This window comes from Puntigrus tetrazona, chromosome 2, assembly GCF_018831695.1.
Source record: "Puntigrus tetrazona isolate hp1 chromosome 2, ASM1883169v1, whole genome shotgun sequence".
Lineage (NCBI taxonomy): Eukaryota > Metazoa > Chordata > Actinopteri > Cypriniformes > Cyprinidae > Puntigrus > Puntigrus tetrazona.
Window position 1 is genome coordinate 16,143,031 of NC_056700.1, and position 14,437 is coordinate 16,157,467.

The 14,437-nt window shown below is 36.4% G+C and overlaps 1 protein-coding gene across 4 annotated transcripts in view; it reads left to right on the forward strand.

Moving 5' to 3' along the window:
• Nucleotides 1–14,437, forward strand: part of astn1 (astrotactin 1) — a 192,489-nt gene that overhangs the window by 111,048 nt on the left and 67,004 nt on the right. For all 4 annotated transcript variants that reach the window (XM_043260157.1, XM_043260150.1, XM_043260163.1 and 1 more), the window contains one exon: nt 13,366–13,470. In XM_043260157.1, coding sequence (XP_043116092.1) covers nt 13,366–13,470 — 105 coding nt within the window. The remainder of the gene's footprint in view (nt 1–13,365; nt 13,471–14,437) is intronic.

The following is a 14,437-nucleotide window of genomic DNA, read 5'->3' on the forward strand; positions in this document are numbered from 1 at the left end:
TACCATTCTGAGGTTTAAAAACAGTTCAGATGGATGAATTGTGTAATCTGTTACCTTATTCATTTGAGGAGCAGCGCTATTTGGTGGCGCTGGCGCTAGCCGTGTTACATAAGCTGAGTGACAATATCTTATGATAAATATTATAACTGCTTCACTGGGGCCACCTCATGAAATAACGGGCTAAAAGGCTTTATCTTGTCAGTCAGTGACTCATGCATAGAAGAGCTTGGTGCTGTGTTCTGTTGGCTCAGAGTGCTGAGTCACGCCGTGTATGTTTTAACACAAGTCCAAAAAAAGAATGAAAACTTTGCGAAGAGATTAACAGGAATGAAAGAAAGAGGGCACCTTTGAATAGCGGGAACATGAATATTTTATACGTGTATGAAAATTTGATCAAATGTTTATTTTTCTGTTTGAGAAAGACATAAATATGAGTAATACTGGACAAAATGCATTGTTATATCCACTCACGCCGTTATTAAAAGCATTACTTTTTAATCTCCTTTTTTTGTCGTTTGCATTTTATGTATATAGTTTTGCTTTTTTTCACACTATCAAGAGATATGTAAACAAATTGCAATTTTAAGCTTTGAAAGCATTCTATTAGTCTTAGAGATTATAAATGTTTGTCTTGATTAAATAAGCTTCTTAATCTCGCTCTTGACCTTATTTAAGTAATTCCTCTTCTTTGCTGCTAAATCCATAATAGTTACTCTCTTCGCATGGATTTCTTGCTAAGCATGATCACAGCAAGTTCATTCAGCATTTCTAATGCTTTTTTAAAACAGACAGTCCTGTCTTCACTGCACTGCACACAAGGCCGCGCAGCCTCTAGTACTTTATTGCTTATTTAATTGTTTTTTAAGAAGGCAAAATTAGTCAATCCAGGTCAAGACGCTCCACATCCCATCTTCAGTGTTTGTGTTCGCGCGAGTATGTTATAAATTTTCTTCAAACTTGCAACAACTCGACTGGTTCACATTATCTCCTGCCATTTCAAGTGAATGATGAAGAGGCAGAAAACGGAGAGAGTATTAACAAAATCATTTTTCAGGAGCTTCTGGCTTCTGCCGCCTCTGTCAGGACTCATTAGCTGACCAATCTGACTCCCCTCCGGAGTTTACCGTGCTAGTAGTATTCTGAATGGCTGCCCCTTACCCCAAATGCTGTGGGGGCTTAACTTTATGCTCCGTTAATGAGAAAGAAAAAGAGGGAAGGGGGTCCTGTACCGTCGAATGGGGCTTCAGAATGCTGCATCTTTCATCATACTTTTACCCTCTGGCTTTGGCCACCCATATCATAATGCCAAAGAATGAAGGATTATAGTCCTTAAGGTCTGATGTAAAATAAACAGCAGGAAAGGCCAAACAGAATAGAAATCTGATGTGCTTGTTTGTTTTTTTGGCCTGCAGCAATTTTTAGATACAGAATGTTATGAACTGTAATACATAAATTTTTATGTTTATTTATATATGATATTTTTTCGTGTGTATCTTGTCATAAGTCCTTGAATATATCTGAAGCATTGCTGGCTGCATGAATGGCTGAAAACAACTAGACTGTTCTGTTTGTACTTGAGATGCTCCTGGCATGTATTTTTATTCTTATTACAAATAATAATAATAATAATAATAATAATAATAATAATAATAATAATAGAGTTATATAATACTGATTTAAAATGCAGCTGGCATTAATCAGCACTTAATCAAAAAAGCTTATAAGTTAAGGTACTTCAAAGGCAGTAAAACACTGAATAGACAAACGTGACCTTTTTAGCCAGAATGTTTATCGTTTTTTTATATTTCTAATTATTTATTATTTTTATGCGTTATTACAGATATAAGGCAGTTTAATGAGTTATATATGATTAACACCAAAAAATAAAATAAGTCTTATTACTTTACACATCTTTCTTGTGTAAATTGATCTTTAGTGATGTTAAGTGAAAAATAAATATATTAAAATATATATTATATATAATATATATTATATAATATAATAAGTATACTTTTTAGGTAAATACATTTACGTTGCAATTGTATTTTTAGTGTACTAAACTGATATACTGTACTTAACGTCTGCTAAAAACTAATTTTGTACTTAATGCACTCTGTCTGTATCCAACTAAATATATACTTTAAGTATATTTGATTGTGCTAAAATGGAACTTCAGCTTGATTCTAAAAAGTATACTGTACTTCAATATCTTGCATATAAAGAATGATATTAATCAAGGCTCATAGAATCCTCATCAATCGTGACATCAAAACACATTTTAAGCTTAATATTAGGAAATGTGCATTATGCACAAGTGATGCTCCAAATACAGTTTAATTATAATTTTTATTATTAACAGTAAGTCTTGATTAAATATGTCAATTTATTTGACAAATATTTAGTATTAAATACATATTTTATACATATTATTTTTTAAACTATAGATATGTTATAATTTTATTTTTATAATTATTATTATTATTTATTATTATTTTAAAAATTCCCTGCCCTAGTTGGTGAACAGCTAGTTTTGCCCTGTGCTAAATTTAAAGAAAGAAAAGCTGACATTTATCACATTTTACAGCATTTTTTTATGATGGCTAACTTGATTCCCCAACCACCATTCAACTCCAATTTGTAATCTAGTCTAAAGGTCATAAGTATATGAAATGTTCTGGTGTGGGTCTGTAATATTGCTTGATCTTCCAGGGAGTGCAGGTGCATTCGCTCAATGAAACAATGGTTGACATAGCTGGTCTTCAGATGTAATAGCCATGGCATCAGGTGAGACTTATGAGAGGTCATATTGGATACTTGAGGGAAGATTAAAATAGGTAATCTAGAAGAGTCATCCTCTGTCAGTCATGCTTGAGGCCTTGGCTGGGAAGACAGAGGTTATTTATCTATGAGTGTGACGTGCTGCAGGCCTGGGAGAGAGGCGTACGAGGCAGGTGGTCCGGTGCAGATCTCTCCAACCCTTCAGACTCATCACCCCAGCACCTGATGCTCTACAAGCTTCTCTATTGCAAGAACTGCAAATTATGCATAATACACGACTCATTAGTCACATTACACACGTACGCCATTCTGACTTTTAATCACATCTATGGAAAGATTCTTTGGAGTGCACATCTTCTGTCCCCTCACCAGCAGAACACCTTGATTCAAGTCAAGTTAAGTTATTTTTGTGACACGTGATTATTTTTGAGGCTGTTAGTCAAATGTCTTAAAAGAGGGACTTGTAATGTAAAATAAGACTTAATCTTTACAGTTGTTTCATGTTTTTGGGGAAACACAAAAGAAGATATTTGGAAGAATGTCACAGGTTTGAAATCATTATATTTTGAGTAAAAGCAGATAGAATTTAGATTTTGGGGTGAATTTTTTTTTTAGTTTTATTGTACTAATGATATGAAAACCGTTGTCTTAAACATTCGCAAATTAATATTTTTAATTGGCTGATGCACAATACCAATTACAGTGTTGATAGTAGCGAGATTAGTTGACGTTATAAGACCAATATAAAATGTGTCAAAAGTGACAGTAAAGCCTTATACAGTTGCAAAATATTTGCAATATTTATTATTTTTTTCACAGTTTTACAAAAGCACAGAATCATGTAACTCTGAAGCCTGGAGCAATGGCTCCTTAAAAACAGTTTTGCCATAAAAGGAATAAATTATTTTAAAACATATTAAACAGAAAGCTGTTATTTTAAATTTAAATACTTTTTCTAGATTTTTTCTAGTGTTTTTGATCAAGTACGTCAGCCTTGGTGAGCAGAAGATAATATAAATAAACAAGTAAATGTTATCCGGTGTGATATTTCGGAAATTACTTTATATATCCTTGTTTTGTTTAGATTTTATTGTCCCTTAAAGTCTCAGCCGAGTTTTAAATGAAGTGTTTCTTTCTTGTTGCTCGTTGTAACCTCATTGCAAAATTCGTTGAGGCAGCATTTGAGAAGTGGGCTAAAAAATGTTTGAACTCCTGTTTTAAGATAAGCTTTTGTTTCTCGCCCATGCCCTTAATACATCATCTCTGTGTTTTTCCCTCGACTGTCTCGAGACGTCACTTCTGAAACTCACCTGAGGTTAAATTAGTTACTAGCTCAGGTAATTGGGAACGGTACGGGCGAGTGGCACAAACCCGAGCGGTAGTTGAAGTTGTCAGGCCTCTGCCACCCTCCCTTGCTGATTTGGGCAAGCTGGTTCGACGGTCAGTGTATTTGTCACTATGTCAGCACTCCTGGAGCCGTTCCTCCCCACCCTCTCAGGGCAACGCATTCATCTTTCTATTCATCTCTGGGTTGGAAGTCATTCATCATAGGACCAGAGGACTCCATCAATTATTCCAAAGGGAAAGGAAGAAGGAAGAGAAGCTTTGAAAGGCAAATACATCTTGATTTAATTGGAATGCAGGTAGCAAGCACTTCGGCACTAAGCAGATTTCCTGCTGGAAGAAAGAAAGGAGGGAAATCATCTCTGCCTCCCGATGCAAACGGTGACTCACATTCATGGCCACAGATGGAGATTCTTTGAGGGTGGGGTGTCCGGGTTAAGCAACACTTGTCTTTGTGACATACAATTCGCCTGGGGTTTCTTTCAAAGGCGCGCGCTCGCCAGCGCAGTTTCATGGCAATCGGAATGAAAACGCTAAAAGAAATGACTTCAAAACACACATTACGTGATGCAAAAACACCACAGGTGCTACAGCCTGCTGGGCAGGTACCGGGTGGTGAGCGGGCGATGAATAGATGCCATTGATCATCAAACACAAAGGAGGCTGCAAAGAGACTTGAGTGAAATGGCTGACACGTGGATTTCTCACCGCTTCTTAGAATTAGCTGTGCTTGGCCAATCTCCCGAATGCAGCTCTTGAAGACGGCCCAGAAGTGACAAGGTCCAGATTTAATCGGTTGGATCCAATCAAGTTAGGCCTTTGTGGATGCTCTGCAGTGGGAGTTCCTGTAATCCCAAAGAATGGCTCTGCGGGATCGATGAGCTGGAGATTTCCTGTTTCATGTTTGGATCTTCTTTCATCACCGCTCATGTGTGCAGATACCACCTTGCAGTTTCAGTCCGCGAAGTTTCCTAGTCGCTACACTGGAAGGAGTGGAACCGATGAGTATCTGCCGTGCTTTTTGTGCTTGGCAGTGTGTTATTTCTGCTTGAGTTCTGTCGGGGACAGTTTTGCTGTCTAGCAGAATGAATTTTGAGTTGATAGGTGACCTTGCTGTGAATTTTGAAACTTTCTCTGTGTCTACTGTGATTTATTAGTTTACGCGCTTGTTATTTTTAATCAGTTTTCTCTCATATCTTGCACATCTGTAGTGTGTTACAAGGTTGTGCACAATTCAGAGTTGAAGAATTGGGTTTGTTTCTATTCATGAGTTGGAATTCGAATTGGAATGTCAAGAAGGAGAATATATTGAATTTTTATTTTATTTTATTTTTTTCTTGGCGATATGTACAATGTTAAAACGATTTCAGATAAACGTTTTTCATAGTTTTAAAAGAAAATTTCAATTTCAGTCCTTATATATATATATATATATATATATATATATATATATATATATATATATGATATATTGTCGAGTCTGCCCCTCCTCTTATTGTCACCATCACCCCGTCCTTATTCGCCGCCGCCCTTCACCAGGCTCCCGACGGGAGTGGGTGTGTTCGAGAGGAGGGGCGTGGTATTGTTCAGGTCTGGCGGCGTGTGACGAGGCACACCTGGAGTGAGTTAGCCTCGTTACCGTCGCCGTTAAGTACCGAACGCGCCTCTCCTCGGGAGACCGGTCTCTTCCCCCGTGCAGGCACGCTGGTGTCCTCGTGGGTCCAGGAAGGGTGCGTGATGGACCTCACCCCACCGTCCGAGAAGTGCGTCGTGGGACCCCCGTAGTCCGGGCTGGGACCACAAAGCTCATCCCACTCTGCCGCCCGGAGCAAAGAAGCGACAGAGAAGCCGCCGCCCCTCGCGCCCCGGACCAGAAAAAGGGGAGCGCGTGCGACCGCCGGACTCCGCCCCTTACCTGGACCCTTCCCCCCCTGGAACACGGCCTAAACCTGCACGTTACCCGTACCACGACGAGGACACCAGATCCCCCTTTTTTTTGGACACTTTTCCCCTGGACACTTTATTTTGTATATTATTTTGTCAATAAAAAAAAAGCCTCTCCGAGGCCTGACGCCACGCCCACTGTGTCTGTCGTTGGCTCCTCCCGTCACAATATATATATATATATATATATATATATATATATATATATATATTTTTTTTTTTATTTAAAGTTTTAATTCAATAATCTATCTATCTATCTATCTATCTATCTATCTATCTATCTATCTATCTATCTATCTATCTATCTATCTATCTATCTATCTTTTCTAGTTAATACTAGAATTACATTTTTAATGATTTTAATTCTGCTTCAGACTTTAAAGTTCTCAATGCCACAAAAGTCAAATCCAGAACTGTGATTTAATAGATATAAACAGTTTAATTCCGAATTTTATACTTGTACGTAAGGGAAAAAGCTAAGACAGAGAAGAAAAAAAAAGAAAAGAAAAAACTTCCTGAAGGACTCTGTGACTAGATCACATCTGTATTTAAAGCAGAAAGCAGATCTTTAATAAATAATGATTCATACTTGCATCTTCTGTAAATGAGATGCAAGCTTACATCAAACAAATTAGCATGTTGACCCAGGAGTTGTTTCATTTGCTTAATTGCAATACAGCCTGTGATTTTTTTTTTTTCCAATAAACTACAGTACAAAATACCTCCCAGTAAAAATAAATAAATAAAGAATGAAAACTCTAATGACTTTCAAGGCCACTTGTGTGTTTGTTTATTGTAGCCTCAGAATACAGAACACAGTTCATGTTTATTCTTGTTATGACAGGTGCTCCTTTAGGACGTTTTCTTTGCAGTGGGGAACTTCACGTGCTATCTATACTTTATTAGACCTGTCAGTAATTGGAATTAGAAGAGGAGGTCATACCTTCAGGGAATCATTTCCACTCAGTTCCCAAGCTAGAGTGTGGCATCAGCAAAGCAATCTTAACCGCTCAATAGTCAATAGTACCATCATGAATTGTGTTTTTGTTTATTAGCATGAATGTCACCTCTGTGTCCGTATTATGAAGTCGTTGTTATTTTCCATTAATGCATTTTGATTATTGCAAAACCACTGCACATTACATTTATAAATAAGAAGCCGTTAAAATCTTTCCTTTATCTTCATCTCTAGTTGAGCACATCTCAACCAGATAAAATGCAATTTTCCATCTTTGACATATCTATCTGCACACTATTTTCAAGTTGGGATTCAAGTTCTGGCCTAACAGTCTTGCATTTCAGATGTATAATTCTTTGTTTGTTTTTTTTGAGAAGAAGTCTCACAGAGCCTATGGGTGGTACGTGAAGTTCATGTTTAATTGATACATGTGATGCCAGAATACATCACATTTCCTTTTCATCTTTGTTTATTTATTGTTTATGCTTTTCGGGCGACAGCGTGTTGTGCTGGTTTTGCTGCTTGTTTAGTCTGCTGCATCTGTCACTTATTAATATACAAATGTGGAATTTCTGTCTGCCGTAACGCTGCACTTGTCGAACGCCAAGAAAATTATACCCTCCTCTAATAGTTCAGTTCAATTCAAAATGAATCGGAGGGTAAAAACAGCTTTGCCTGTTCGACTGTAATTGAAAAGACATTTTTACAATCTTTTGACTTGTTCTTTACCTCACATGCCCCCGGAACAGTTGCTAAGGCAATGTGATATTTGTGTCCCTCATATTACACCGGCTTGTGTTACAAGTTGAGTTGAGCAGTTCACGAATGTCACTGATAATTATTCTATAATTATGCAAACTGGAATCCAGTTGCGCGTGAACGTCCTACAGAATGTAGGAACTTGAACCTCTTTTCTGCTAATTGCATCTCCTAATTAATAAATAATCTTTTTGCCATTTATTTGTGGACGGAATTACAGACATTTTGCATTTATTTCATCCATCATCTACACAAATTCTTTGCTTTACAATGTCAACTCTCGTACATTTTGTTGATGAAAATGTGGAATAAATCCATAAATTCAGCTGAAAACAGAACTTGATGTGGCATACACAGAGAGAAAGAAAAAAAGAAGCCCCATTAAAATTCAATTTTGGGTGCAGTCCTCAATGGTAATCACATTTGGGGTTTAATTTATTCTTTGACACTGATTAATTGCATAGAATTGCTGGAGCCATTTCCTGCTGTAAACGTCAATTAATTAGCCGACAACATTAGATGTGATAATTAATACAGTGGGTGCCACAGCATGGGCCCTGGATCCTTCACGGGTGGCTCTGTGGCCGATGCAAACACCCCAATTTTTGCATCTACAGGGATCTGGAAGTTCTAGGGCAATGACTTGAATGAAGAAGGATTTTATCTGCATAGGCTGATGTCTGGTTAAGGATACAGGCAGCAGTGGTGGTGTCAACATTCGTTCTCCCTGTGGTCTTGCTGGTTTGGAGAACCCTTGTTGATCACTGACATCAGTCTGAGTGGCAGTGATTCATTCTGGAGCACACAGTCCCTCTCCCAAAGTCCCTCTCAATTAAAATGGCAGCATATGGCCCAGTGACCAGTAAAGCACAGAGGCAGCTATCTACTTTGACGTCTGGAGATTCTGATAGAGACGTCCCTCAGTATAGCTGAGAGGAAAAGTGTGTCACCTTGATCTTTTAAGAAGTGTCCGCTCCTCCTCGAGCATCTATATTTGGAACAGATAGATCCTCTTGACGGATAGTGTCCTGTTGGCCAAATTATTTACTGTGTTAATTTGTTTGCATGACTTTTGGACTCAATTACTGGGTGCTTTCAGATGCATACGTCCTTCATGTATGCTAATTTGAAGGGCGGTAAATGTCAGTCAGACAAAATATGTCACTGAGAGCTTTAATAACCAGAAACATTTAAATATTCGTGTGCTTTCACGTGTTTACACCTCGCAGCGTCATTGACAGCGCACAAGAAAACGCAGGCTGAGCACTGTCATTTCATTTCACATGTGTGCTTGTGCTGCTGAAAATGTGATATCTTGGTGTCTTTTTAATTTGAAATAAAGTTCTAAAAGAAGTTCTGTCACTTTCTCAAATGACTGGGTTAATGAGTTGGCTTACTTGAGCGATGAATAAGATTTGTCATTTTTACATTCATTTACACAAAGAAGGTGTTAAAGAAGAAGTGTACAAGTTCAATTTTAAATATGTTTTCCTACCCCATCATGATGTGCAGAGACAAATAAGTAATTAACTGGCTTTTAGGCTAAATTTACTGAAATTGGAGAGCAAACTGTTGCCAGAAATTGACATGAGCAGTAATTTATTAAAGTGAAATGATCTGAAGCACCACAGGGTGTCTATCTATCTATCTATCTATCTATCTATCTATCTATATATATATATATATATATATATATATATATATATATATATATATATATATATCTGCTGATTGTTATTTGACTGTTTAGTAAATAGTGAGAATTGGTTCTTGAAATAAATGACCATAAGTTACTGTTTCATTTTAATGTTAGCACTTTAAAATTTTTAAAGGTATTTTAGCCCTTTTTTTTATTACATTTTACTCTTATCAGTGTGCTGAGTTTGCGTCGACTTCACAGCCTTACCATTATCCCTCTGTTAGATAAGCCTGTTGCGATTTGAGGTAGGTCCCAATGTTCAATCATTTCCCCTGTAGTCATCCGTTCCTTCGCTCATCCAAGAGTGAACTCAGGGTGCAGCTGTTAATGGGGTTTCATGAGCCATACGATTTCTTCTAGCTGTGGTTGTCACTGTGAATCTCCCAGCGAAGGGATTTTAAACAGTAAGATTTGCCCACGCCTTCATGAGTTACAGTATGGGCTGTAGAGTGCGTGCGATTTGATATTGCGATTTTCTCTTGTCCTGTCACTTTGATATATATCTGACAGTGTTTATATGTGTGTGTGTACATTTTTTCAGCCCTTCTGATCAGATATGGGTGTGTTTATTTAAGGCTTGTTTTTTTTGTGTTCACTTTCATATTCAAATGGTAGCTTGGGCCTTGATTGTCTGCCTGCATGCCTGATCATTCCCCGCTAATGATGCCACCACCCAACGGCACGCAGCAGAATGGCAAAGATGACTCCAGCCTCTGAACTTGTGTTTGTGATGTGAAGTTCAGTCATATTAATCATTCTGTCAGACAATGAGAGCAGGGAGCCCATGGGGTAAAAAGGAGACATGGCCCTCTGAAGCCGAGGGTTTTAGCAGAGTAAAAAGAAAAAGAGGGGCTGTGCACTCGACGCTTGTTATTATTTATCCAAACTCTGACGCGCTCTGTTTTGACACTACTGAACTCTACGGGGGCTCAAAGGTTCTCTTTTAGATGGTTTTAAGTGGGAACTGCACAAGGTGAGGATAGTGCAAGAGCAGCGCATTTAGGAGCTTATTCATCACATTTGTGCTCCGTGTCAGAAAGCCGTCTGCCCCAGAGAGCGCGGGAGCGTATGGATTCGGAGGTGTTATGAACGAATCGGGCTCTTTGTTCAACTGTTAGCGAGGCAATAAAAAATGTTAACATGTACAAAATATTCATAACTATGAAAGATTATTGTTAGATTATTGTAAATAACATCAAAACGTCACATTTAATCAATTATTGTTAGATTATTGTTAATAACATCAAAACGTCACATTTAATCAATTTAATGCACTCTTGCTGAAATGTATTATTATTGGATTTTTATTATTATTTTCTTTTTTTTACCCCAAAATTTGAAAGGTAGAATATTAGAGTTTTCACAAAAATCAGCAAAACTATTTCAAACATTGACAATAACAAGAAATGTTTCTTGAGCATAAAATATTAGAATGATTTCTGGAGTATTTTTTTCTTTGTTGACTCTTGGAAAAATGCAAAAATGTATGGCAATTTGGTTTTCTTGAACCATGTAAGATTTTGATAAAAAAAAAAAAAGTTTAAGGTGTTTATATGACCTAACACATTATCAAGTTATTGAGCGTATCAGCATGTACTTGTAAACGCACTCAGTGCCTGTCTTTCTCATTAAGAGTCCAAGAATGTCCCACTCATTAAGACAAAAGGCTTTGAGCTGATGATGTAGTGCTTTTGTCTCTAGCACCTGTGCTCTGTTTATAATGGGATTCCTCCTATCAACAGCTTACAGATATTATGAATTCATTATTTCTGCAAATCCATCATTGGTATGTTAGCGCTGGTCTAAAATGATTCAGCGAAGCAAATCCATGATAATGTCAAGAAGAATTAATTTTTTACAGACAGAACAGAATGGGTTTAGTTCCAAAGACGTGTCAGATCAAGTTTAGAAAGCAATATGCTCTAATGCCCAGCCAGCATGTTGCAGACCGGATATGCTTTGAATTTGTGCGATCAGCCAGATGTGCTATATATTAAGGTGGGGTTAAATTGAAACATGGCTGTGTGTTCCCTAGATGGCAAGACACGGCTGACAGTTGCTGTAGGAGACGAGATGATTGATTACACCGCCCGCTCAACATATGGCGATACGTGAGATTTTAGCTCACAGGGTGACCACGGGTATAAAAAAGCGATGGCTCATATGTTAAAGAGAGTTGGGATTAGAAATGAAATGAAAAATGCCGCAATGGATTTCATTCACACAAGTCTGCTCAGCTACTCTGTGTCTTCTATGGTAATCCTCTACGGTAACAATTTTCAAGGAAACACTGTTATCTTCTGACATAAAAAAATCATTTTCATACTTTAAGATAATCCACCAATATTAGCAAGTCTGATTTATTTTCAATGTGTAGAAATGTATCATAAATCCTGTATTATTATTTTAGTTTCAAGTCAGTGCTTTCATTTTCAGGAGCCATTTTAGAACTGACAGAAAAACTGTTTGTTTTTTGTGCCTCATTTCATTCTGTGTAATCCAAATACTGTGGTTTTCGAGCAACAGCAGATCAGGGTTCACTTTGCAGCGATGCAGTCATGCGCTCGTGAAGTGCAGAGAATGTAGCCAATTGAGCAAGGTTAGGATTAGCAAACACTATTCCAAAAATCATTTCATACTGGGATTGTCAGTGTATTAAGGGATTCGCAGCCACATTTGCTCTGCATCAGCTGTCAACACAGCAGAAAGCAGAAGCTGTTAGTTTTTTTAAACTTACATTTATTTTTAAAGACTAAGTGTAATTATAATTAAAGTTTGCTCGGTTTTAGCCCATGTGTGTTAGCTTTGAGATGATCTGTAAGCTAACACACTCTTAAAAGTACAGAAAAGTAAAGAAATATTAAGTCATATAAAATTTATAATCTTTCTCTTCCAGGAAAATAGATCTATAGTATATGCTAAAAAAAAATATAATATATATATATATATATATATATATATATATATATATATATATATATATATATATATATATATATATATATATATATATATATATATATATATTTTTTTTTTTTTTTTTTTTTTGGAAGTTTAAATGAAACAAAGAATTTCATTCTTTTGTAAATATGTCATGCTTTATTGTGACACTTGCTATTTCTTTGTAATCAATTGTGAATTTGTCTGGCAGTGTTTGAGTGAAAATTATTTCTACACCATTTGCGACCTTGGACAAAAAAAAACAGTTAAACAAAATAAAACAAAATAAACATCCATTAAAAAAATATATATATATATATATATATATATATATATATATATATATATATATATATATATATATATATATATTCATACATCATCTTAAAACAGATTAAACAAGCTTTTTAAATAGAATATAAAAATATTTGGCTGAGATACAACTATTTGAAAATCTGGAATCTGAGGGTGCAGAACAAAACTGAATATTGAAAGAAAATTTGCCTTTAAAGTTGTACAAATTAAGTTCTTAGTAATGCAAATTACTAGATCAAATATGAAGTTTTGATGTATTTATGGTTGGAAATGTACAACATTTATGGAACATGATCTTTACTTTATATTTTAATGAGATTAAGTCTATGGCCGATGGGACATTTGTATCGTGTTGCAAAAAAACAAACAAGAAAGTCTGTTTTTGATGACTTACTGGAAAGCACATTGGTCGACATGTAAATCACCTTGATATGCAAATAAATTGTCAAGCAAAAGAAAAATGTTTCAATGTATTTTTTGGCTATTGCTAATGCCCCTGTGACTTGTGAAGGGTTTTGTGGTCCAGGTTCACTTTTGTCCTCCCAGTACTTCCTGTTTCTGTATGAAATCCATAAACTTGTTGAACATTATCATTCATTTATTTTCTCATATCTTCTGTGTATTTTAGGTATGGTAAACTACAGTGAGGTTACTGGTTATCCACTGGTTCAGCACTGGAAGCTGCGCTCCATTATGTACCATGTGAAGCTCAATCAGTGGACCCTCTCACAAGGTAAAACACTCTCACTCACCCGTTTACATGGACGAATATATTGATAAGGTACTTACAACAAACACGTATGACCAAGTGAACTGTACATTCAAATGGTTAGGAAGATGTAGCAGTACCTTTTTTTTTTTATTTATTTTTTGATAGACTGGCATGATCTCACTGAGTTCTCTGTTCTCTGTTGATCCCAGATGGTGTGTGTTTAAAACCGAGGAATGTAAAGATGAAGTTTATACCTTTTTGTACCATGCCTGCTTAATATTCAGAGACAACTATAAGTAACCATCTGTAGGTTGATATCTTTGTAAACACTGTGGGGCTATCAAAACAGCACTGACTCAGCAACACTGACTAAACAGTGGAATATTCAATAAACATTTTTTTTTCTGTGATGGCAGTGTTGCAGAAATGACACACTTGGCCTTATTTTTGTCACTTAAGTTTTTTTTGCACTGTGAGTGACTTCTCTTCATTTGTTTAATGAACGCCGTATGTTTAATGAGCACATCAGATTCCAAGTGCAGTTCTATAAGAAATATTTCCTATTAAAGAATGGCCTGAATGGCCTTTAAAATTTGATTTCCTTGCTCTCATATTACCAGTTCCCTCTCTTCTCGTCTCATTACCATTAAAGGATTCATTTTTTCATATGACTGAGAAGTTGAGTATTTACATTTTCAATTCTGATTTTTACCACTTTTTCCTGCTGTTTTTGCTCGTCTTCTGACTTGAGGTGAAATGGCAAACCTGGGCGAGAAGGTCATTGGAGAAAGCGGAATAATGCAAAATGTATTACTATCGCAAAATGTTATTTTATGTTATTTATTTATTTAATTATTTATCATGTGCAAGACAGGAAAACATTGTGTTTGTAATAGGGAACTGTTCCTCTGAGCATTCTGTGAATACCCACATGAATCGTTTTTTAAACGAACAATGGCTTGTTGCCATGCAAACCATGAAGTCGAGT